The 26692-nt window shown below is 41.2% G+C and overlaps 1 protein-coding gene and 1 long non-coding RNA gene across 2 annotated transcripts; one reads left to right on the top strand and one right to left on the bottom strand.

Annotated features, from left to right (window-relative positions):
• Positions 1-25816, top strand: Samd7 (sterile alpha motif domain containing 7). Its single transcript, XM_090345793.1, is given in 10 exon segments — positions 1-222; positions 8642-8765; positions 9329-9453; positions 13245-13323; positions 14481-15085; positions 16194-16315; positions 19422-19532; positions 24177-24245; positions 24247-24313; positions 24316-25816. Coding segments are annotated over 9 exon segments (1446 nt in total). The 5' UTR covers positions 1-222; positions 8642-8664; the 3' UTR covers positions 24483-25816.
• LOC150068519 (uncharacterized) lies at positions 9505-24495 on the bottom strand. The gene is made up of 3 exons (XR_016537797.1): positions 24400-24495; positions 22748-22876; positions 9505-9619 (listed from the first exon to the last, which is right to left on the bottom strand). It is a non-coding gene; the product is annotated as an uncharacterized LOC150068519 (long non-coding RNA).
• Positions 25817-26692: the final 876 nt, after the last annotated feature.

Consider the following 26692-nt stretch of genomic DNA (forward strand, 5'->3'; position numbering starts at 1 on the left):
TAGCCTATCTGGAGAGATAGCGGAGGGCAAAGTCAGTGTCATGAAATAGAACCAATCACCTTAGTTGAGTCTGTATTTAAGGTGAAGTTATCCTTCATTACATTACTTTCAGAAAGAATAATCAGCTGTGTGCTCTATCCAATGCGTAAGAAGTATCTGAATTGAGGGACGGAAAGTCTTAGCTGCTCGCATCAGCTGTACCCAAACTGGTCTATAAAAGATGTAAGTATACACATCTAGCAATATGCACATTGTTTAGTCTTAACTGGGGGTCAGTTTCTCCTGATATTATATATATATATACATACATATATATGTGTGTGTTCTTTATATATACACGCATATAAAGAACATTCACCTTTTAAAAAGTATTAAGGTTAAAAAATTTTATTGGTAGTGGTGCTTTGACTCAAGAGATAGGGGCAGTAACCTTGAGCTGAAGAGCTCAGGGACAACACTCAGACCCAGAGTTCAAGTCCCACAACCAAATAAAAAATATTGGTTAACAATGTGTTAGTGAATAAGTAATCAAATAAATAAACACTGCCTGGCCTTAGATTTTGTTGTTTTGGGTGCTTTTTTTGTTTGCTTGCTAGTTCTGGGGCTTGAACTTAGGGCCTGGGCACTGTCCTTGAGCTTCTTTTGCTCAAGGCTAAGCATTCTACCACTTGAGCCACAGCACCACTTTCAGCCTTTTCTGTTTATGCAGTAATGAGGACTCCAACCCAGGACTTCATACATGCCAGGAAAGCACTCTACCACTAAACCACATTACCCAGCCCTTGGGTAATTTTTTAAATTAAAGTGAAAATAAAAGGAAGTCGATTTAATATAAAGTCAATTCAAAATTGCATGTAACTTTAAGTGTTTTGGTTACTATTATTATTTTTATTGTATCTTATTGTCGGGGTAATGTATAAAGGGGTTACAGTTACATTCATCAGGTAGTAGGTATATTACTTCTCAAACATTGATACCCCTTCTCATGATTTTTGTCCCCCTTTCCCTCCCCCTCCCAATCATCTTAAGTGTTTTATTTAAATAGACTAAGCATTTTGTTAAGTGTTTTATGAACTTCAAGCAAATTAAGTACACCCTTGTGTGTTACTAGTGTGCATTTTTGTTTTGTCTTGATCAATACAATGTCTTTTGATGAGTCCAGGCTGGTCTGGAATCCTTTTCTCTGCCTTCCCATTGCTGGGATCCTGTGTTTGCCACTGAGCCCTACACATTATTAATTTAATGGCCTTTGTGTTTTATAGTTAACTTCATTCATAAAAGCCATGATGTGTAAACCATGAAATATCAGTAATAAAATATATTTTTTGCCAGTCCTAGGGCTTGAACATTGTCCTTGAACACTTTTATTCAAGGCTAGTGCTCTGCCACTTGAGCCACAGCACCACTTGTGGCTTTTTCTGTGTATGTGGTATGGAGGAATCAAACTCAGGGCTTCATGCATGCTAGGCAAGCACTCTACCAGTAGGCCACACTTCTGACCCTCAGGAATAAAATATTTCAGGGAAAAAGCCTTAAGGAGCAGTCAATAATAATTATGGAAAAATATTTTGCTATTTCTTTTTTTCATTCAATGTTTAAATTATTGTAAAGATGTTATACAAAAGGGTTTTAGTTTCATAAGTCAGGTAATGAGTATGTTGCTAGTTTTTAATGCAGTCTTTAAAAACCAACTACAGTAATTTATATTTAGTTTAATTATGAGTATTTCTAGAATATCACTTTAGTCTATGTACAAAAATTTGGATAGATGGCTGGGAGCATGGCCTAGTGGTAATGTGCTCGCCTAGCATGCAAGAAGCCCTGAGTTCGATTCCCCAGAACCTCATATACAGAAAACGCTGGAAGTGGCATTGTGGCTCAAGGAGCAGAGTGTTAGCCTTGAGCAAAATGTGTTCAAGGACAGTGCCCAGGCCCTGAGTTCAAGCCCCAGGACTGGCAAAAAAATATATATTTTTTTGGATAGAATGTATTTTGTTTCACAGTCTTTTGAGGAAAGTTAACATAATTTGTACAAACTATATAAGCCCATAATTGATGGTGGGTGAGTCCAAGTAGAAAAGAAATGATAGGATTCTACTTGCCTAATGATGATAGAGGTCTTTTTTTATTATTGTATTTTATTGTCAGGGTGATGTATGAAATGGTTGCAGTTACATTCAGAGGCTTGTCTTTTTAGAAATTCTTTTATTAAGTCAGGCTCCAGTGGCTCACGCCTGTAATGCTATCTACCCAGGAGGCTGAGATCTGAGGATCAGGTTTCAGAGCCAGCCTGGGCACTAAAGTCCATGAGACTCTTATCTCCAGTTAACCACCAGAAAACCAGAAGTGATGCTGTGGCTCAAGTGGTAGAGTGCTAGCCTTGAGCTAAAGAGCTCAAGGACAGCACCTAGGCTGAGTTCAAGCCCCATGACCAACAAAAAAAGAAAAAGAAAAGTAAGAAAGAAAAAAAGGGAAATTGTTTTTATTATTTTTATTATTTTTAAGTAATTGTACAAAAGGGTTTCAATTCAACCCATCAATTTATGAATACCATGCATCTTCATCAATGTTGCCCTGCCACCATTCCCCTCTGCCTCTCAAGGCTTAGCTTCTTCATTACAGTAATTATGATGGTGCCTTCAGCTTGGAGGAGGCTTGGGTGTGTATGACAAATAGCTTTCCAAAATGTAAAGAAGCAGGAGTTGAGGGGGGAGTGGACATAATTATCTGTCTTTTACTATACTTTATATGCATATGCCAGAATGAGAGGCATTCAGACAATTGCCAAAGACATTCCTTTAGTGAAAGGTCATTACCTTTAGTGAAAGATCAGGGTCAATGCCAAGTGCTTCAGTATTAACTGCCTGTGTGCACAGTACACATCACTGGAGTGGTACCTTATTTTCATTAATACTATACTAATATACCAGAGAAAATACAGTTACTCAAAATCAAAACTAGGTCTAGCTGACTTGTAAAGTACACTGTTAGTGATATTAATTCAAATCAAAAGAGAAAAGAAATCTCTACAGTTGTCTTTAACCCTTGGCAGAGATAGGGAGGGGAGGAAGATGGAGAGAGTCCCAGAGTAGAAAGCCCACTTAAATGGTGACAAGAATAGACAGGGGGTCAAGACCTCTGCAATACATGATTGGAAGAACTACTGTTGACGTACAAATAAGGAAATCTGCCAAGAAATCACAGCCTGGATTGTGGAAATTGTTCAAGTGAATGTTCACAAGGTAGAAGTCTAATTTTCAACTTAGTGTTTGGACATTCTCTCTGCCCCAACCCAACCCCAGTGGAAGCTGGAACGTTAGCAAAGTGGGCTGTGCAGTTGTCCAACTGGATTTAGGCAAGATTTATGTGGAGCAGAATGATGGGAGGTGAGCCAGGGTTAGTCTGAGCCTGAATTTTCACAATGAAGAGGAGGTAAAAACTGATGTCTTGCAGATATCACAAAGGAGTGGAAGGTGACCTTTGTCACTCAGATTATAAGAAGCACGCAATTCACCTTACTGTACACAAGCATGTATACATTTCAGTTAGAAATCCCTTCAGGGTGTACTTTCATCTATTTGAAATAAGTCTTGAACTAATTTTAGAATTCATATTCTCTCTCTCTCTTTCTCTCCCCCCCCCTCCCCCAGTCCTGTTGCTTGAACTCAAAGCCTGAGCACAGTCCTTGGGCTTTCTCAAGGCTAGACCTCTACCATTTGAGCTACAGCACCACTTCCAGCTTTTTCTGTGTATATGGTACAGAAGAATTGAACCCCAGGACTTTATGCATGCTAGGCAAGCACTCTACCACTAGGCCAAACCCCCAGCCCCTAGAGTTCTCTTATAAAAATCTCAAAAAAGATGTGCACCTGCAGTTAGAAATAGTCCAATATTTTGTGCCACTTTGTGCATCGAATCTTGCCACAAACTATTTTCTGTTCATGAATGTATTTTAGGCTGTCATATAGTAATTTTCTTTAATTGTGTATATCTGTGTGTGTGTGTGTGTATCTGTGTGTGTCTGTGTGTGTGTCTGTGTCTGTGTGTGTATGTACCAGACCTGGGGCTTGAACTCAGGTCCCAGGCAATATATTTGAACTTTTTTCCTCTCAAGGCTGGCACTCTACCAATTGAGCAACATTTCCCCTTCTGACTTTTTGGTGGTTAATTGGATATGAGAGTCTCATGGACTTTCCTGCTTGGGTTGGCTTTACTGCAATCCTCAGCGTCCTGAGTATCTAGAATTACAGGCATGAGCCACTCATATCTAGCTCCACAATTATTTTTGAAAAGTTACATGCATTTTTGTCATTTTTGTCAGTTCTGAAACTTGAACTCAGGGCCTAGGTACTGCCCTGAGTTTCTTCACCCAAGTGCTCTAGCACTTTGAGCCACAGCACCACTTCCAGTTTAGTGGTTCACTGAAGATAAGATTCTCTCTGCCTTTCCTGACCAGGCTAATTTTGAACTGTAATCCTCAGATCTCAGTTTCCTGAGTAACTAGGATTACAGGTGTTAGTCACCTGCACCCAGCCCCCTGCAACTATTTTTGGAAAGTTATTTCTTATTGGATATAAAACTAGATCTTTTGTCCTTTCCCTGTAACTCTGAGAAATTAGTATTAGCTCTATTCTTCCAAGATAATTTTTCACCAATAAATATTGGAGAATGCAATGCCCTTAGGCAGTCTTGTCGGTGTTTCTATTTTAAATATGATTTCCCTTTTGTTATTCTGAAAAATGGGAAAAATGCTTAAGGAAGTGTGAATTGCTTTTAGCATTTTCCACAACTCACAGTTGGCACAGAAAAAGTATCTGAAGCTACTGAAGGTATCTCATGTCTTAAGTAAAAACCTTCAAAGACATCTCGCAAGTGTGTGTGTGTGTGTGTGTGTGTGTGTGTGTGTGTGTGTGTGTGTGTGTGTGCTAGTACTGGGGCTTAAATTCAAGCTGTGCTGTGAGCTCTCCTTTTAGCTTAGCTCAAGGCCAGCACTCTACCACTTGAGCCACACATCCACTTCTGTATTTTTGGTAGCTAATTGAAGATAAGAATCTCAGGGACGTAGAAACCTTGGGCTCTCCTAGCAGAGATTTGCAATAGAGCAAAACCTTGATACATAAGGCCATAAAGTATGACGCTAAATGAAAGGACCTCTAGGATATAGAAACAAAAGCCATATAATGAATGATTGTTGTCCTTAATGTACTATGTTATCTCTCATCTCTTTTGCTGTCCCTTAGTTATCTCATATTGTTACAGTATCCCACCTGATATATCAGATATATTTGTATTTGGTTATTTGAAATTGGATAGGGAAGGGGGGAAAACAAGATGAGGGGTGGGGGTGAGGGAGAGGGAAATGGGGATCAAGACATGTGAAAGGGTATCAATGTATGTGAATTAATGCACCGCCTATCTGGCAAATATCATGTAACCCTTCTATTAATTACAATAAAAAATATATGAAAAAAAGTCTCAGGGACTTTTCTACCTGGCCTGGCCTCAAACTGCCATCCTCAGATCTCAGCCTCTTAAATAGTAGGATTACAGGGCATGAGCCATTGGTGCCTGACTTCTAGCATTCATTTTAAGAATTTATATTTATTTTTCTCAAAATGATGGAAACATTTTATTTCTGTAACCTATTCCTCAAATATAAGAACTTCTCAGAATAATTATTCAAAATCAAATTCCCTTTCAGGTACAAAATCACCCACACACACAATATATACACTCACACAATCTGTCTGCATACAATGGCTCAAAGCCGGGATTTGTCGACTCAGATTGCATGGATTTTAATGAATGATTGCATTTCTGCCAAGGGGAGATAAAGGGAATCAAATTGGCACCTGGCTTCCAAGCAGTAGGCAACCGTTCACAAATATCTGCTGAGGCAGCAAGGGCTTTAGTTCATGAACTTTGCGTGTTACTACTCCAATCCTAATCAGTTGAGACAGAATCAGCACTAGCTAAATCGTCTGGGTGCTGTGGGAAGGGTTTTGCTGAGGGTAAGCGTCTGAAGACAGAGATTAAAGGCTCCTCATCTCCCTAAGGTGCTGGGCATCCAGGATTAGCGCTCTGGGTCAGAAAAATCCACATATGTGCACACCTAAGCACCATTTGCACTCGCTGCCGGGACTGGTACCTAGGCAGGCTCTGCACTTCAGTCTTTCATCCTGGTCTGTTCAAGATCATTTCTGCTGACGCAGCAGTGACTTCAGCATCTTCCTATTTGTTTCCATGTCTCCAGTAGAAGAGATTGCTTTGAAAACGTGAATGTTGTAGTTCAAAGACTCACAAGGTTTAGCATCTTCTAGATGTGGTTTAGATGCCACACAGCCAGGGAGCTGTAAGTATCTCCCTGGCTGAGGAAAGAGAAGATCTTAGTTTCCAAAACTTGGCTTTAAAATATAATTCGATTTAAGGCAACACAACTATTCTGTATGATGCTCCGATGGTGGGCACATGGCATTGTAGATATTGTCTTTTTCCAGTGCTTGGGTTTAAACTCAGGGTTTTACTTTGTGAGTCCATGCTCTACCATTTGAATGGTGTCTCCAGCTCTTTTTGCTCTGGTTATTTGTGTCAGGGTTGCACTGTTTCTCCAGACTGACTCGGATCCTCCTCCAAGTTGCACCATACCCAACATTTTCTCTTGTAAACTTTGCCCAAACTGCTATTCTCCTGATCTCAGTCCCCTGCATGAGCGACTCCTACTGCCAAGCCCAGCTGTTGGTCCAGCTAGGGGGGGTCTCACTCATGCTGGCTTCAAATTTCAGTCCTCAAATTTCTTCTTCCCTGGAAGCCAGGATTACAAATGTGAGCCATTAAAACCACATTATATCATTATACTTTTGTCAGACCTATAGAATTTACAGCAAGGGTGAGCTTTAATGTAAACTATAGACTTGGATAACAATGACATCAATATAGTTTCATTGATTCTAATATATATTCTTGTCAGGGATGTTAATAGTAGGGGAGGCTTGGTGTGTGTGTGTGTGTGTGTGTGTGTGTGTGTGTGTGTGTGTGTGTGTGTGTGTGTGTGTGTAGAGGAAAGTATATAAGAACTCTGGTCCATCCACTCAGTTTTACTGTCAATGTAAAACCGCACTCAAAGCTGAGTACCGAAGTTCATGTCTGCAGTCTCAGCTACGCAGAAGGTTGAGATCTGAGGATTGTAGTTCAGAGCTGGCCTGGTCAGAAAAGTCTGTGAGATGCCTATCTCCAACAAACCACTCAAAAAAAACCTAGAAGAGGAGCTGTGGCTCAAGTAGTAGAACACCAGCCTTGAGCAAAAAACTCAGGGACAGCACTCAGGCCCTGAGTTCAAGCTTTAGTATTGGCACCCAAAAAACACCCAACAGAAGGGCATGCACAACCTGAGCCATGCCTCCAACCATTTCTTTGCATTTTTTTTTTTTGGTGTGGTACTGGGGATTGAACTCAGGACATTGAGCTTGTTAGACAAGCACTTTGTCACTGAGCTACATCTCAGCCTTGTTTTTGTTTTTTTGTTGTGGGGCTAGAACTCTGGGCTGGGCATTGTCCCTGAGCTCTTCAGCTCAAGGTTATCACCCTACCCCTGAAGCCACAGTGCCACTTCCCATTTTCCAGTTGTTAATTAGAGATAGGAGCCTCATGAACTTTAGTACCTTGAGCTGGCTTGAACCGTGATCCTCAGATCTCAGCCTCCTGAGTAGCTAGGATTACAGGCATGAAATTGTATGTTTAATAATCTAAATAGTTCAAATGATAGTAACAGGGAAATGTAAGGCAAATATTATCCTTTCACAATTGTCCCTTTTTCTGATTACTAGGTTCTGAAGATAAAATGTTTATTCCAGACACTGTGTTTATGTTAAGCTAGGATATAATTTGATCACTTGTTCTAATTAAATAGCCTCATGCAATCTGTCTGTATCCACCCTAGTTAGATATATTTTTAGTCATTAAAATGATTTTCCTTCTCCATTTTCATTTTAACTTTATCAACTATATAGGAATATTTTCCCAAAGCTCTATGGGAGAAGTTATATCTTTGTCCCTCTAGACATGTAAGAATCAAAGTAAGTTGTAAGAAAGGAAGTGGGCGCTTCTGGAATCTTTCAAGGCTGATTTAATTTTATTAGTTGTTTTTATTTGTTTGTTTTCTTAGTGTGATATGGCACCAAGGGCACATTTATAAAACACAGAGTTCTACAGTTAGCTGGGTGCTTCCCATGAGTGTGTGTGTGTGTATTTAAAAGCTTGGTATAAACCAGGCACTGCTGGCTCATGCTTGTAATCCTAGCTGCTCAGGAGGCTGAGATCTAAGGATCACAATCTGAAGCCAGCCCGAATAGTAAAATCTATAAGATGCTAATCTCCAATTAGCCACCAAAAAGCTGGAAGTGGAGTTGTGGCTCAAGTGATAGAGCACTAGCCTTGAATGAAAAAGCTAAGAGACAACAAACACCCAGGCCCTGAGAGTTCAAGTCCCAGTACCAGCACAAAAGAAAACCAGAAAAAGAAAAAACAAACAGTATAGTCGCTGTTCTCCTCAAGTGAATGAGAAGAATTTTCCCTGTGCTCAAGAACTCAAATATCATACATAAAGTAGAATGATTTGTTACTGCACCTGCCTGGTTCTTCCTAGAACTCCAGAGGCAAGAGATACTAATGGTGGATCTGGAGATGGCTTTGAACCCTTTCTTCACAGCAGCAGGGCCGCAGAAGACCCCTCTGGTGTCCTCGCCGTTTGGACTTCCCACTGTGAACAGGTATTTCTCTCCAGGGTAATTGCTTAGAATCCAGTTGAAATGATGATCTAGAAACTGAGTCATCATTAAGTTTTGGAATGACACAGACCCCAGCATTGATTTATGGCCTGTCTGGGTGAAATGCAGTATGGTAGTTCAAGAACAATAGCTGGGTGCGGTGACTCACTCTGTACTCCTAGCTACTCAGGAGGCTGAGCTCTGAGGATTGCGGTTCACAGCCAGCCTGGGCATGAAAGTCCATGAGATTCTTACCTCCAATTAACCACCAAAAAACTTGAAATGGTGCTGTGGCTCAAGTGGTAGAGCTCTAGCCTTGAGCTGAAGAACTCAGGGATGGCACCCAGGCCCAGAGTTCAAGCCACACAACTGACAAAAAAGCCAGGAAGTGGAGCTGTGATTCAGATGGTAGAGCACCAGCCTTGAGTGAAACCATTAGAAGACAGTGTCCAAGTTCAAGTTTCAGTATTAGCACATAGAAAAATAATCTGAACGCCTCAGCAGTGGAACTTCTGTACAACTGGTTTCATTTTACCTATTTTGTATCTGTTTTTCCTTCCCTCTAGAGATGCCTTGTCTTCCACCATAGCTTCAACTGACCCAAGGCATTTTTGTGTTCCTTCTCAATTCAGCTCTCCTGTTCTACCAAATGCAAATATGCCACATCTGTTGTCCAGTTGTGTCTACTCAGGTAGGCGCATTCGATATCTTACCTGCTGCAATGTGAACAGGACCTCAGTGGTCAATGAGCAGGCAGGTCACCCACCTCTTCCAGGGACAGGGATCAAGTTTTGCGCCTCACAGATGAAATCCAAGCACAGCAAAGACAGGGAAAGCCCACAGACTGCTTCCAATCACTAAGTTAGAAAAGTAGGAATAACAGAGACCTATTTCAAAACGTGGGGTGTTAAGAAGGGAGTAGATCAGTATAGTTGAGCTGACATTTAAGTTTGATTCCTTTTGGGAAGAAGAAAGACCTTGGAATAGGTTTGATGAGTCCATATTTCAGACGATCCTGAAATCTAGGAAATGGATATTGTGCTTTCCTGTCTGGCTCTCTATGGCTTATATATAGGCAGTACCCCAGAATTAGGTACACCATGTGTGCCAGCTTTGTAAAGAGGGCATCAGGAAGCCATTCAACTATGAAAACCTAGAGCTTTGGGATATGAGGATTTTTAGAGGCACCTCCTCTAATTTTATAAACAACATGCCTCATTTCTAAAAAGATGTTTCATTGATTTCAAGCTAGATTCCCAGCAGTAGTATGGATACGTGTGTGTGTGTGTGTGTGTGTGTGTGTGTGTGTGTGTGTGTGTGTGTGTGTGTAAGTATCAAGACTTAAACTCAGGGTTTTGAGCTCTCAGTTGGTTTTCTTGTTCACAGCTGGCATTGTACCATTTGAGCCACATCTCCAATCCAGCCTTTTGCTGATTATTTGGAGAAAAAGTCTCACAGACTTTCCCGCTATATTGTTTTTGTTTTTTGTTTATTTATTTATTGGTTGTGGGGTTTGAACTCAGGGCTTGGGCACTGTCCTTGAGCTTCTTTCGCTGGAGGCTAGAGCTCTACTACTTTGAACCACAGAGTAACTTCCGCTTTTTCTGGTGGTTAATTAGAGATAAGAGTCTCCACGTACTTTTGCGCCCCAATCACCTTTGAACTGTGTTCCACAGATCTCAGTCTCCTGAGTAGCTAGGATTACAGGTGAGCCCCCAGTGCCTGGCTATTACTAGTAAATTCATGAGCTCTACTCCTTTGCTGCAAAGGTTTGTCCTAAAGTTGCTTATTCTCTTATGGGGAAGAATGACTTACACATATAAAACTGCCATTGAACAAAGCTGTGTAGTGTAGGTACAGTTTACATACACACTTATCACGCTAATAGTCTGGAAACAGATTGGCCTGTGAAGTATTAGTGGAAAAAAAGAGTAAAGGGTTAGAAATTTTTCAGTAGTTTGACAGTGTAATAATGTCTTGTCAATTCTAATCATTTTGAGGTTGTGCTAGAATCAGCCCATTTTAATTTCAATTTCCTAGAAATTATTCTGCTGCATTTTTAAAAAAACATTACTCCCTAGTTGGTTGGAAATGTAAAAGGAAAAAGTTTTAAAAGGTGGTCCTTCACTGTAGATGATTTGAAAGGTACCAAGATAGACTACTAGTGCATTAAGGATCCAGAGACAGGGCAATGAACACAGCATGAAATTACCAGGAAAGACTAGAGCCCTGAAGCCGGGTGGGAATCCCAGCACAGGAGGCACAGGTGAGAGGATCCTGAGTTCAAGGCCACACTCAGGTACACATAGCATTTGAGGTTAGTCAGACTATACAGCAAGAAAACCTTGTCTTAAAAACAATTAATAAAATAAAATAAAAAGTAGAGTCTTGTAAGGAGGCAGTGGCTTATGTCTGTAATTCTAGCTACTCAGGAGGCTAAGACCTACCTGGGGATTGCAGTTCAAAGCAAGCCTGTGCAGGAAAGCCTGTGAGACTCTTATCTCCAATTTAGCATAAGACAGACAGACAGATAGATAAACTGGAGGGAGGGAGGGGAGGAGGGAGGGAGACAGGGAGGGAAAAGAAGAAAATAAAGAGGAAGGAAAGAAAGAAATCGAGAAAAGCTGAAAATGGAGCTGTGGTTCAAGTAGTAGAACACTAGCAAAAAAGTTCAGAGACAGTGGCAAGACCCTGAGTTCAAGCCCTAGGACTGACGTATGTGTGGGCACACACACGGCCTTAAAATCTGCCATGAACAAAAGGATATAATTGATGCCTAACTCCATTGATAAACTACTCTGGAAAATGTATTTTGCCTGAGATATGCTGAATATGTCCACAGAAAACTTTATGTAACTTTATTTTAATCTCCTTAAATTTTCATTGGATTAATTTTTTTCTACATCAAGAAGCATTCTTTTCTTAATTTTTGCCAGTCCTGGGGACTGAACTCAGGGCCTGAGCACTGTCCTTGGGCTTTCTCAAGGCTAGCACTCTACCACTTGATCCACAGTACTACTTCCAGCTTTTTCTGTGTATGTGGTACTGAGGAATTGAACCCGGGTCTTCATGCATGCTAGGCAAACACTCTTCCACTAGGCCAAACTCCCCTCCCCAAAGCATTCTTTTTTTTTCAGTGTGAAAATATTTTTTATTATATTTTATTGTAGGGGTAATATATAGAGGGGTTACAGTTACATTCGTCAGGTAGTGGGTGCATTACTTCTTGAACATTGATACTCCTTCCCATGCTTTGTCCCACTCTCCTTCCTCCCACCCCCTCCCAATCATCTTGTTCTCCTCCTTCCCTTCCCTAATTCAAATAAACAGATAAACATATATATATTAATACCAGGTAACAAAGTCAGATACAGTAACCACATGAGATTAACCATAAGGGGAAAAAAAGAGAAAAGAAATAACTTCACATAGTGCATTAAGAACAACAGTCACAAAAACAAACATCTTGTTTCCATATCCTAGAGTTCATTCTGTTTAGTCTCATCCTATATGGCCATATGTATATAGCTTTTGAGCTATTGTTATCCTCTGCTAGGAGAATCCTCAATGAGTACTAATTATTACAAGTGAGGGAAACCATGGAGCTGATGCTTCTTTGGGTCTGGCTTATTTCACTTAATATGATTTTTTCCAAGTTTTTCCATTTCCCAAAGCATTCTTTTTTAAAAAGTCAATTAATTTTTAGACAAAAGAAATACCAGTTTTTTACTTCAAAAGCCAAAGATCAGGATGATGGCTAAAATGCTTCAGATAGGAGAAATACAAGCATGTGGCATGATCTATTATGTAACAGACACATATACCAAATTGTCAAGAAGATAGAATAAAATATGTGATATTAGATATGTTAATTAGCTTGACTTAATCATCCCGCAATGTATAAATGTATCAGAATACTACTTTGTACACCATAAATACATAGGATCATAGAAGAGAGGAAAAAAGTACCAAAGATTTGCATAGCTACTTAAAAGAATTCAAGTATAGCAGGGAAATATCACCAATCATAAGACCAACAATTCAAGAAAAGAACCAAAAGTTTAGCTCAGTACCAATGGCTTACACCTGTATCCTAAGCTACTCACGGGGCTGAGATCTGAATATTGTTGTTCACAGCCAACCTAGACAGATAAATATTTATTTTCAGTTAACCATAGAAAGCCAGAACCGGAGGAATAGCTCTGGTGGTAAAGCAATAGCTAAAAGTGAGAGCACATGGCCTGAGTTCAAGCCCCAGTTGCATTAGTGCACACACACACACACACACACACACACGCACACAACCATAAGTTACTTAACATTCGTCATGCTTCTTTCCAAATCATTCTAAGATCCTGAGTATCAAGAACCTGATAGGTTGTTACTGTTGTTGTTTTGCAGATTGTTTTAAATAATTTTATGATTTTTATATGCATGATTTTAATTTGTTTGTGGGATGGGATGGTGGCTTTCTTGTTTAAGGTTGGAGCATTTTACCATCTGATTCTATAAAGGCAGTGACCAGAAGAAATGAAATGATTCAAAGGCATCATATTGCCAGGTAACTTAATAATGTTCTTACTTAGTTTTCTGGGTATATAGGTATATGTGTGTGTGAATATATTTTCTTATATTACATATGTAAAGTTACATTCTAAGCCTATTTTATATAATGTAATGTATATTACATAAAATAAATGAATATATGTTACATGTGAATACATACATACATACGTATGCATGCATAGAAAGTATTTTTGTAGGTTCATGATTTACAGGTTGATAAACGTTAAAAGCAAAATTACAAAGCTATATCATGCAGCCAAGCATGGTAGTAGCCTACAAAAGTAACTTCAGTTCTGCCCAAAGACAGGAGCCAAATTTGCCAACTGACTTCAGACTATATCAACCAATCCCAGACAACATCACATTAGCTCAACAGTGGCCTTCCCTCGTAGCCAGCAGGAAAAGGAAAAGCAGAGGGGATGGCCTCCTAGAGAGACAAAGTCATTTTCACCAAACCCTAAGGCATCATAGTGAGGACCAATAAACAAAACCAGTAGGTCTCCCTTTCCCACTTGAACTCATTTATTACCATTTCAACTGTCATTGATGAATGTCTCTTGGGGCCTGCTAAGAGTAGACAGGAGGGTAAAAAAGAATCTCTTCGGGTCGGGGGAGGGAAATGGGGACCAAGACATGAGAAAGGGTATCAATGTATATGAAGTAATGCACTCTCTATCTGGTGAATATAATGTAAACCTTCTAGTAATTACAATAAAAATATATGAAAAAATATAAAATAAAAATGACTCAGAAAAAAAAGAATCTCTTCCTGATGCCTTAGTTTCTTTGAAAATTCATCTCTGGCAAGAAACTTGTGCCTTGTTATCCAGACCTCTGCTGAATGTACCCTAGGTAGGTGAAGGAATGCTGTTCTTTTTGCTGTGGGATTTCCATGGCGGCATTCAGCCATATCCTTCGGCTTTCAAAGCCATCTGTCCACTAGTGAGGAGGGACTTTCCTGTTTCCACAAAACAACTCCAGAAAAACAAAGTGTGAGGACACAGGAAAAGCTTTCCTTCTCATTTCTTTTATGCTAAATTATTTGTTTAATGATTTGCAATTCGATTTAATTTTAGTGCAAATGGCTAAAATTAAAAGTATACTTCCAAAGGGATTTTCGAGATGGTAGAAAACATGTCGCTTTGTTTTTAGGGAAGAAATGGAAATGTATGCTACTTACCAGCAAAGGAGAATGGAAAAAGTGAATGCCAAGAGAGCAGCTGGCCTTGGGTCAGCATTCCTCTGTGGGTTCAGCGGCCCATCTCCCTACCATGGTAGGACCATACTTCCTGGCCGGGACCTGCATGTCCACAGAAGTGCCATGAGAAACCCCATGCTGGTGGCAACTAGACCTCACTTTATGGAGAGCTGGGAGCAGAAGTGTCAACTCAGAAGAGGTACAGCGAATCAGAGACCTCCTGATAGCAATACTGAAAACGCCAAAAGCCAAGCAGAAGAAAATATCCTAAGCCAGACACATGAAATGCCCTTTGAACAAGAGGAATATGAAAAAGACTCAGAAATTGAAGTATGCCCCCATCCGAAGTCAGATGAAACTAATGAGAGGCCAACCACAGCTGTGGACTGCCACTGTGTAGATGGCCAGCCAAGCCATGGAAAACCCTGGAGAGTCCCCACCATGCTTCTACATGCAGTGGCCAGGGAAGATGAGGAAAACAAGCCTTCTGAGCAGGTTTTGCAAGCTTCTGCTGAAAGAGATGGCATTTGTTCTCCAATTTCTCACCTGTCTTTACCAGGTGAGGGCCAGGGGTCAAAGGCCAGCTTCATTAATGGCTGGTCATCAGATTCTTATCTCTTTACCCAAGAAACTGCATCCACTATCCCTCTTTTTTCTTCATTCCTCATTTTCTTAATCCTGCTTAAAATAACCTTTTCTTGAAGTCACTTCCTTGATTCACTTGTCACAGCCATATTAGTGACACTAGTTGCTATTGAAGTATTACTACTGTGTGTTGAGATCTCTCAGAAAGGTCTGAGGTGGGTATAAGGAAGTAAAAGTGAAAAACTTAATCGAATGTACTCTTAATTTCTTTAACAACAAACTAAGGGGCAGGCTGGGAATGTGGCTAAGTGGTAAAGTGATTGCCTTGCATTCATGAAGCCCTGGGTTTGATTGCTTATTATCATATAAACAGAAAAGGCTAGAAGTGGTGTTGTGACTCAAGTGATAGCTTGAAGTAAAAGAAGCTCAGGGTCAGTGCTCAGGCCCTAAGTTCAAGCGCTAGGACTGGCAAAACAAACAAACAAAAAGAAATACAGGGCTTTTTGTTCAAAACTATATAGATAGCTTCCTTATACCTAAAGGTAGAAAACTAGGTAATTAAACAAGAATCTTAGCTTTTAGAGGCCATTATTACTATGATTCTGTCTCATTGAAAACTCTTAACATGCTACACCAAAAGTAGCACTAAAGTCCTCTAGGAAAAAATTCGGTGTTTGTTTCTCTTGTACTGGCACTGGGATTTGAACTGAGGGCCTTGTGTTCTTGTGTAGTGTGTTGTTTTGTTTTATTTTTGTTGGAGCCCTGTAACGCTAAGGGTGAGATTTGAAGATCAATGCTCACACCTGGGAAGGAAAGTCTGTGAGATTCTTATCTCTCATTAACCAACACAAAGCCAGAAGTGGGGCTGTGAATTAAGTGGTAGAGCTCCACCCTGGAGCAAAAGAGCTAAGGGATAGCACCTAGGCCCTGAGTTCAAGCCAGAGTACTGACACAAAAATAAAATAAAATTAAAAAAAACAGATCACTTTGTAGAAATTCACACAACTAAACATCAAACTGTGTTCTAAGCTTCCTCCTTTTCTGGGAGATTTTATACAATGTTATTCCCTTTCATTTTGAAGGAGCACATGCACTGGTTACAACAGGAGAAAATGTATCTTTGGATAAAGATATTCAGACATGGACAGTGGATGATGTACACAACTTCATCAGAAACCTTCCAGGTTGTTCAGACTATGCCCAGGTGACTTAATATTTAAGTATTCTCATAAAATCAGAACTGCTTGGGACATATGCCCTGCATAGTGAGTTTTGTCAAACTGGCACACTGTCCCCAGAGAGGATTCCTTGCTAATTTCCCCTCCTTTTATGTCACTATAGCCCTCTTACCAAAGACGGGCCTCAGATTGGTGGAAATAGGTCATGTGGCCAGTGTTAGGAGTGGTACCAGCTGGGAAAGTCAGTGTGTGGCTGTAGTTTCTGTCCAATCAAGACTCCTGAGAATAAATTATTCTCCCAATTAGAAAGAGGGTCAGCATGCACAAAGAACGGCCAAGTCTGCTGCACTCCTTCTCACGCATGTAGAAAGGTTTTGAAGATTCTATCCTGCTTCAGAACTTTGAAGATATCTATCCTAAAATAAATACATATGTCAACCAACGTGCGAGTAGCTCACACCTGCAATCCTAGCTACTCAAGAGGCTGAGATCTGAGGATCATGGTTTGAAGCCAGCCTGGGCAGAAAAGTTTATGAGACTCTTTATCTCCAATTAATCACAGAAAAATCCAGAAGTGGAACAAAAAAAGCTCAGGGACAGTGCCCAGGCCCTGTCTTCTAGCCCCACAACTGACAAAAAAAGAGAGACAAGGTTTGAAAAGTAAGGCACTCATTACCTAACAAATGTAACCCCTCTATACATTATCCCTACAATAAAATACAATAAGGGGCTAGAAGTTTGGCCTAGTGGTAGAGGGCTTGCCTAGCATGCACGAAGGCACAGGTTCAGTTCCTCAGTACCACATACATAGAAAAAAGATGGAAGTGGTGATGAGGCTCAAGTGGTAGAGCTCTAGCCTTGAGAAAGCTCAAGGACAGTGCCCAGGCCCTGAGTTCAAGCACCAGGACTGGCAAAAAAAAATACAATAAAAAAGAGAGAGGGAAAGGGGAGGAGAGAGGGAGAAGGAGAGGGAAGAAGGGAGGGAGGAAGAGAGAGAAAAGGAAGAGAAAAAGGCGAGAAGGAAGGAAGGAAGGAAGGAAGAAAGGAAGGAAGGAAGGAAGGAAGGAAGGAAGGAAGAAAGAAAGGGGTTTATATTTCAAACTTCAAAAGAATTCTTGTCTACTGGTTTCTTCCTTTGTCTTTTCTTTTTAAATTAGGAAGCTGTCTGATCTGAAAATAAGAAAATGAGAGGGGGGAAGGAAGGGAGGGAGGGGGAAGGAGAGAAGGGAGGTAGAGAAAGAGAAAAGGAAGAAAGGAAAGAGAAAGATTCTCAGATCTTAGCTTCCTGAGTAGCTAGGATTACTGACTTGAGCCCCAGTGCCTGGCAACAACACATTTTCAAACAATTTTTGTGAGCATGGAAGAGTGCCTGATGTTCAATACATGCTTAATTCATCATTTATATAACCCAATAAAGTGTGGACCAATCAGCCAAATGAAGTAAATGAAAGCACCAGGAAGTCTTCCCCATGCTGCTTTAAACAGGAGAGGGAGGTGAGAACAGAAGAGCAGAACCTGTTGAAATTGCACTAAGAAGTGGAAGAAGGCCTGGGAGTGTGGTGGAGGGGATGAGTTTCATTAAGATACAACATGTACATGTATGGAAATAACACAATAAACCCCAGTGGTACAACTAAAATAAGTTAAATAAAAGGGGGGGGGAGATGAGAAAAGACAGGATAAAAAAAAAAGAAGAAAGATTGGGAGGGGTGCGGAGCCATGGTGGCTCATGACTATAATCCTGACTATTTTAGCTGAGAGCCAGAGGATCACAGCTTCAGGCTACACTTCAAGTGCTAGTGTCAGCTATGAGCAAACAAGCTGAAGGAGCTCAGGATCCTGAGTTCAAGAGCCAAGGCTGGCAAAAACCAAACCAAAACAAAACAAAAAACATAGCAGAAGGAGGCCAGGCATGGCAGCTTGGCTCACACCTATACTCCCAGCTAGAGACTGTAGTTCCAAACAGCCTTGGGAAAGTTAGGAAGACCTCACTTCAACCACTAAGTTGAGCACAGAGGTACACACCTGTCATTCCAGTTACTCTGGAGTGTAAGTAGGAGGATTACAGTCTGGCCCATCATGGGAGAAAATATGAAATAGTACCTGAAAAAAAACTGTGCCAAAAAGGTCTAGGACATGGTTCAAGTGATAAAGCCCCTACCTGCATGTGCACAGCCCTGAGCTCAAAATCTCAGTGACTACCATAAATGAATTGAATGCTTACTGAGCAGGTGAAAGTTGGACACACAAACCTGTGGTCCTACCATCTGTCCTAGAATCTGTGCACCTGTAGCTTCCCAGCCTTAGCAAGAAAGGATGACACCGCTGCTTGCACCACAGAATCTGGAACCTCAATCCTCCCATTTTCCACCTCCCACATAGCTGGGATGACAGGCTGGAACCTCAGGCTCCCAGCAGCTTTTCTTCTTTCCACTCCACGTGGAAGTCAGTAAAGACGCTGCATGTAGCAATATGAGAAATGGAGTTCATGCTGCCTTTTATCCATGCCCGTTTATTCAAGAGTATTTCCCCAGTTGTTGATGTATTCAGCAATATTTACTGTTCATCTACTATATTATACCATAGTGCCTCAGGGGAACATAAGGAGTAAATAAAACCTCAAATAATAACTGGGCCAGGTTACAATTGAGTCCTATCGACAGAGACTTACAGTCCACTCCAAAGGTTGTTAAAGAGTATTAAAATTGTGCCACTGGGGCACAGAACAGTGAGCAACTAAAAATAGGAAGTTTCATAAATGTCATCCTCTAGCAGTCCCAATGTTTCTTACAACACTAAAATATCTGTAGAGAGAATAAGAACTTAAAAAAAAAGACAGCTGGGCACTAGTGACTCCAGGCCTGTAATTCTAACTACTCAGGAGGCTGAGATCTGAGGATCATGGTTCAAAATCAGCCTGGACAAGAAATCCCCAGAGACTCTTTATCTCCAATTAACCACCAAAAAAGACAGAAGTAGAGCTTGTGGTTCAAGTAGTACAGCCTGTCTTGAGTGGAAACAGCTAAGAGACAACTCCCAGACCCTGAGTTCAAGCCCCAGTACAAGTGATGAGGAGGGGAGAGACAAAGTACGTTTGGACCAATCTAACACACAGCTTTGATATGTCATCAGGTATTTAAAGATCATGCAATTGATGGAGAAACTTTACCATTACTCACAGAAGAGCATCTTCGAGGCACTCTGGGCCTGAAGCTAGGGCCAGCACTAAAGATTCAATCTCAGGTATGGTAATTGTGTATGCCATCCTTCCTAGGTATTCATGGTGTGATGCTGAAGAGAAGTGGATTACTTTTATGCTGCTGTCACAGAAATGATACTTTTGAAGCCTCTTTGTTAGCTTTTCCCCTGGTGTGACTGCAAACTAGGGACATGACAGAAGCAAAGACTTCTAGATGGAAAGAGCGTCCATGGTTCTTGGTTAGGCAATAATCACAGGTGTGCTGGTAAGTGGTCACAAATTAGGCCACTCGGCTGACAAATGAATAGCCCAGGGCCAGTGGTCACACCTGTACTTGGAACTGCTCAGGAGGCTGAGAGCTGGAGGACTGAGATTCAAAGCCAGGCCAGGCAATAAAGTCCATGAGACTCCCATCGCCAAAGTAACTACTAAAATGCTAGACTGGAAGCATGGCTCAAGTGGTAGAGAGCCAGCTAAGCAAATAAGCTGAGCAAGTGTGAGACCCCAAGATCAAATCCTAGTACTAGCAGCGGCTGGGAGAGTGGGTGAAAAAGGACGTTGAAGACTTCTGGTAACCCCCTGATATTACTGATAAGGGAATGGGAAGAGAACAAAGCGGCCATCCATTGGAGAGTAATTAGGTATTTCATGGCTCGGATGCAAATAACCTGAAGAGCATGAATAGTAATAAATAATGATGATGATGTTAAATTGGGCACAAAGAACTAAGATGTGATCAATCTTTTTTTTATTAAAGAATTTATTAACATTGATTTTTACATCATATTTCAAATGACATGCTTAACAAACAAGTGTTCAAGAAGGAAGTGATCAATCTTTTAGCATTACTTTTATTTCCAATGGTATTAATTTAATCTTGCGTGTATATTAAGTTTTGTGAAACATGAAGCCATGTTTCATAACTGGCTTGCAAACTTCCCCAAACTTGACCATTGTCTCTGGTGAGCTAGAGCCAGCTCCCTCCCTCCCTCTGTCTTTCCTTCCTTCCCTCCCTCCTGCTGCACAGCTGTCTCTGGTGGAACCCCTATTATTGGTCTTGGATTCTTGCATGGATCCTCTTGATGCTCTCATTGCCTCTGCTCATCCCACCATAGTCTATTTACAAAAAAGCCAAAAAAAGCGCCCCCAAAAAAGCCCAAAAAAAAGGTCCTTTTTTTTTTTAAACGTGAGGCAAATCAGGTCACTCTACTTCTCAAAATTCTGCAATCGCTCCCATTTCCTTTCCTCTACATTTATTTTTATTTTTTTTGTGCCAGTTCTGGGGCTTGAACTCAGGTTGGCATACTATGACTTGAGTCACAAGTCCACTCTTAGATTTTTGCCAAGTAAATGGAGATAAGCATCTCTCAGATTTGTCTGCCCAGGTTGGCTTTGAAATGGTCTCTTCACTCTCAGCCTCCTAAGTAACTAGAATTTCATAGCCACTGGTGCCCAGCTTCCATTTTCTTCTGAGCCAGTGTTTTTCACTGACCATCATTCTGACCTCCTGACCTTGCTTTCTCCTATTCCCCCTTCAGTATCTCTGCTCTCCTCACCCTGGCTACGCTGATGCTTCAGGCATGCTCTGGGCCCAATGTTTCCACACTGGCTCTTCTTTCTTCCTGGAATAGTACTCCCTCAGTGAATCCATTCTTGGCTCCCTCACCTTCAACTTCCCTTAAATACTTCTCCACTTGGTACATACTCTTGATGTCTCTTTCCTCTCCCACATAACAGTATTGCCTTCAACCTTCCATGTCACCTATTTATTTGATGTTAGCTATTTATTGCTGTTTTCTCCCTGCCTCCCCCCCATTAGAACATAAGCACCAGGAGATAGGGACCTCTATCTCTTTGGTGGACTGATAGATTCTGAAAATTTCCCAGTGCTGGTCTTTCACACCTGTAATTTGAGTTATTCAGAAGACTGCGGTCTGAAGATTGAGGTTTGAAACCAGCCTAAGAAGTCTACAAGACTTTTCTCCCTGTCACCGTATATGTGTACGCCAGGAGATAAGATGTCAAAACCTCCTATTCTTATTTGTCTGAAAGAAATTTAGGGTAAGAATTTCTTTCTAGCTGGGTCCCAATGGCTCAGATTTATAATTCTAGCTACTCAAGATGCTGAGATAAGAGGATTGCAGTTCAACTAGCTTGGGCAGGAAAGTCAGTGAGACTCATATCCAGTTAATCACCAAAAAAACAGAAGTAGAGATGTGACTTAAATAGATAGCCTTTAGCAAAAAGCTCAGGGACGGTGCTTAGGCCTGGAGTTTAGGCCCAGTAATGGCACACATGTGCATACCCCCTCCCCCCACTCCTTCCTTCCTTCCTTCCTTCCTTCCTTCCTTCCTTCCTTCCCTCCCTCCCTCCCTCCTTCCTTCCTTCCTTCCTTCCCTCCCTCCCTCCCTCCTTCCTTCCTTCCTTTTTCTCTTTTTCTTTCTTTCTTTCTTTCTTTCTTTCTTTCTTTCTTTCTTTCTTTCTTTCTTTGCCATTCCTGGAATTCTCAATACTATCACTCCACCCTGTAGCCACAGCACCATTTCTGGCTTTTTCCATGAATATGATACCAAGGAATTGAACCCAGGTCTTCATGCATGCTAGGCAAGCACTCTACCACTACACTACACTTCCAGCCCCACAAAATTCTTTTTTGTTGTTAGTCCTGGGGCTTGAACTCTGGGCCTGGGCCCTGGTTTTGAACCACAATCCTCAGATCTCAGCCTCTTGAGTAGCTAGGATTACAGGCATGAGCTACCAGTGCCCAGCTAACAAAATTCTTTGTAAAGTACACACTGCAATGTTTCCATTGGTATTCTTTTATTAAATTTTTTTAATCTTTGAATTAGTCAGTAAAGCCTGCAAAGGTAATACAGTAAAGAGATAGTAAAGTTGCAAAGGTAATACAGAGAATTTATCCAGCTTTTCCTAATATTAACATGATACAATTGTCAATATTAAGAAATTAATATTAATGCAACTATGTTAATTTTTTTTTGCTGGTTGTGGGGCTTGAATTCTGATCCTGGGCCTGACTTCTTTAGCTCAAGGCTAGAGCTCTAACACTTGAGCCACAGTGTCTCTTCCCAACCATGCTAATTTTAAAGTGATTTCTTTGCCTCTAATGAGGATGCTATAGCTAGTGACATAATTCTAAGGACAGTTCATGGGTGGGTTTTTTTTTTTCCTTCAAATTGAGGTCAAATTCTTTGACTTCAGTTTATGGCTCAGTTGGGGGCTCCCCTCTGATAGTACCCACCTTCATGAAGCCCAGCTGAGCAATTACAATCCAGGCGCTGTCTGCCAGGGTGATGGAACAGAGTCCTCACAGAAGCTGGGGAGGGCCACGCTATGGCAGTCATCAGTCAAATAGGACAGGCACAGGCACCTGAAATAGCAGATGTGGAGGTTCCAGAAGGTGAACAGGCAGGAGCTTATGGCTGGCTAGATAACAAGATCCCACTCTCCATGCTGGAGATGGATGGCAAGACTTGCTTATAGTGAGAATGGGCAAGAAGAAAGATGCCCACACGCACACTCAGGGCAAAAACTCAGAGGACAGATCTGAACTGGAAGTACAAGGAGAAGGGTGGGAGAAGAGTAAAAATTGCTAGGGTTTTGAAGTTCTCTCACAGATGATCAGAACAGAGGCAACTTTGGAGTTGAGTTGGCTTCTGTTCTACCCAAGGTCAAGTTTGTAGCAAGGACAACTGAAGTCCATGATAAGCCCCAGGGGTTAGTGTATCAAGTAAGGCCCCACCCTCGAGAAGCCATCACTCTGATAGAAGGCCACAATGCCAAGCATAATGGCACATGTCTTTAATTCCATCTATTCTAGAGGCAGAAAAAGAGAATAGAGAGTTATCACCTTCATGGAATGGCATCTCCCTACCTAGTAAAAAGTGGGGAGATGTCACCTCAAAAAGAAAATAAAAATAAAAGAGTTTGGGGCATGGCTCCAAAGTACAGCACTTGTCTGGCATGTACAGGCCTGGATTTGATCCCCAGCTGTGGAGAGGAAGAGCAGTGCCCACCATATACCAATGATTAGGAAAAACGAACTCCTGGATCCTTTGTCTCTGTGCTCTCCAAAAGTAAATCCACAGGCAAAGAAAGAAAAGTAAAATGGCAACCATCTATAGAAGAAAAAGATAAGCAGAGCTCCCATGAGACAGAAGGAGTGCCAAGGGAGGGCATGTTGTACAGGGATTAATAAGGAGAAAAGATAGGAGACTCTCAAGATTACTGGACAATTTGGGGCCATACCAGTCCCCAGACCCTATCATGTGTCCTGTAGCCCTTCTGACTGAGGGCCCTGGAGCTCACCTCTGGTATATAAACAGTCCACATTTCAAGTGTAAGTCTTTCATGGACAATAGACATGACGTCATGTCCAAGGGCCATCAAACTCAACTACTCAAGGCCAAGGTGATGTAATGTCTAAGGGTCTACATACAAGACCACACAAGGCCATGGTAAGGAATGCAGAACCTCTATGGGCTGGGTCTTTGCCCAGTCACCTAGCCAGGCTCTTTTTTGCCTCTTACCAGAGTTGTGTCCTCACCTGAATCTAGATTCTCCCCATCTGAAATTACCTTAGCCTGGCTGCCTGTGGTCAAGGAAGACTATTGAAAGTATCTGTATACTTAATTCCTATTATTGCTTTGTTTTTTTTTTAATCTTCGAAGGTGTCTCAGCATGTGGAAAGTAGCCTCTTCAAGAAAATACCCTCTCTTCCTATCCATAGGAGACAGACTATTTATTCAACCAACACATCCATCTCCTCTTGTGGATTTTAATTCCTGGAATAATACACTGAGCACTCCTCCCAGGATATAATGGGTCCTAAAAGAATTGGGAGACAATATGAGAAGTTAAAGAAAGTCCTCAGTGAGCAAGAACAGTCATCACCTGTTTTCCAGAGTCGAAGATCTTTCCCAGGACAGATGAAAGGCAAGAGGGAGGGAAAGCTGGCCTTTCTGGCTCTGTCTTGAAGACCTTGCCCACTTCCGGTGTGGGCGGAAGTGACCTAAGCACCAGGAGCTGGAAAGTTCCCATTGGAAGAAAATGAAGGAGAAATGTTGCACACCTCCGGAAAGCTACAGGAGAAGGTTCCTGTGAGGAAATCTCTGAAGAAGCTGAAGCTTCTAGTCTCTTTCCTCACTTCATCTCCCCAGCCCTGATGGAGAGAAAAGGCTGAGGTTCAGGGGAGGGAGAAGATCAAGGGGAGAAGAGAGAGGACCAGGAGGCCTCCACCTGCTGGAGGCAGGGAGCTTGTAAATAAGTCCTGGGAATAGGAGCTGCCTTCGCTTCAAAGCTCTGAGTTTCACTACGTGTTACCCAGAACTAGGAATTTCATTTCTAAAATGAAACTGAATAATATATAACATGATTAACCATGACTAGCCGAGTCATCCTCACAGGGAGATAAAAAGCCCCTGGTGGTCACCTCAGATTTTATCTACAGGTTGAGAAGCCTTATCTCTGCCCAGCAGGCTGGAACTGCAGGAAATGGGGTGGGGGGATTAAAGTTATTTTCTTTTTTTTTCATATATTTTTTATTGTAATTAATAGAAGGGTTACATTATATTTGCCAGATAGAAGGTGCATTAATTCACGTACATTAATACCTTTTCTCATGTCTTGGTCCCCATTTTCCTCCCCCCCACCCCCTTAAAGTGATTTTCTGCTTGCTTTCTATGTAGAGTCCCACCCTTCCAACACCGTACTTGACAGGATATCTCTGAAAGGACACAAAAGAAAATGGTAGCCACTTGCACAAGGTGAAGACTGGGCAACAACTTACTCCATATCCTCTGAAATATTTTGAAATTTTAACCATGAGAATGTTTTTTCTGTTTGAAAAAAATTTACATTTAAACTGAGCAAAGTGCAATAGGCAGACTTCAAGCTGACTTGTTCCTAGCTACGCAGGAAGCTGAGGTCTGAGGTTTGAAGCCAGTCCCCCACAGGAAAATTCATGAGGCTTCTATTTCTAATTGTTAATTTTAATTTCTAAGTTTTCTTATTTCTGATGAACCACTAAAAAGTGGGAGTCACTTCTGAGGTTGCTTCCTGGTACCCTCTGTGTATTAGTACTGGATAAGCCAGTTTCCATGCCTCTAGGAAGTCTGGCAGCTTGTGAGAGATGCTGAGGCAGAGGCTCCCAGCTAAGCCACCCCCAGCCTACAGACACAAAGAGCACAAATGCGCATTGTTTATAGTCCCTAAGCTTTGGGGTAATCTGTTTTGCAGCAATAGAGAACTAAAATAAGCACATAAATTGCATTTATTAACTACTAATAGCATTTACATTGTGGTCTTTTTAAAGGAGGACTTTCCAAGACATCTGAGTTTTGCTTGCTTTCATTTTTTACTGTGAACACAATTTTTTTTCTGACATGAAACAATAAAACATCAAATATACTTGTGAGTCGCTAGTTTAGTCTCTAGACTTCATTGCTCAGAGAAAAAAAAATGGGAAATTTTGTTTCTCGAATTCCAAACTTTCCTTAATTTTGTTTGAAATGACAGTAAGCTGATTATCTAGTGCCAGATTATTATAAAAAGATAATTTAAAATAGGAAGTGGAGATGTGGCTCAAGTGATAAAGTGACAGCCTTGAGTGAAAACACAAACTTGAAACATACTTCAATTTTTCTTGTCCACTTTTTATTCCTCTAATCCTCAGTATCTGAAACGGCCATATGGCACATTACCTTTTTTTTTTTTTTGCCAGTCCTATGCTTGAGCTCAGGGGCTGAGCACTGTCCTTGGACTTTCTCAAAGCTAGAACTCTACCACTTGAACCTCGCACCATTTCCGGCTTTTTTCTATGTATGTGGTACCGAGGAATCGAACTTGTGCGTGCTAGGCAAGCACTCTATCACTAGGCCAAACTCTCGGCCCCCACATTTCCTTTTTTTTCTAATATTATGCTTAGTTTTTATAAGCTTCATAAAATAATCACTGTAACCAGGGTCTAGTAGCTCAGGCCCACAATCATAGCTACTCAAGAAGCCAGGATCTGAAGATTTGCAGTTCAAAGCCAGCCTAGGCAAAAAAAAAAAAAAAAATAAGCCCATAAATCTATTTTCATTTTACCACCAGAAAGCAGCAAGTGGAAGTGGTAGGGCTGTAGTCTTGAGCAAAAGAGCCAAGCAAAAGCACAAGGTCCTGAGTTCACGTCCCACTCCCAGTCCCA

Source organism: Megascapheus bottae, chromosome 1 (assembly GCF_031878675.1).
Source record: "Megascapheus bottae isolate mThoBot1 chromosome 1, mThoBot2.hap1, whole genome shotgun sequence".
NCBI classification, from domain to species: Eukaryota; Metazoa; Chordata; class Mammalia; order Rodentia; family Geomyidae; genus Megascapheus; species Megascapheus bottae.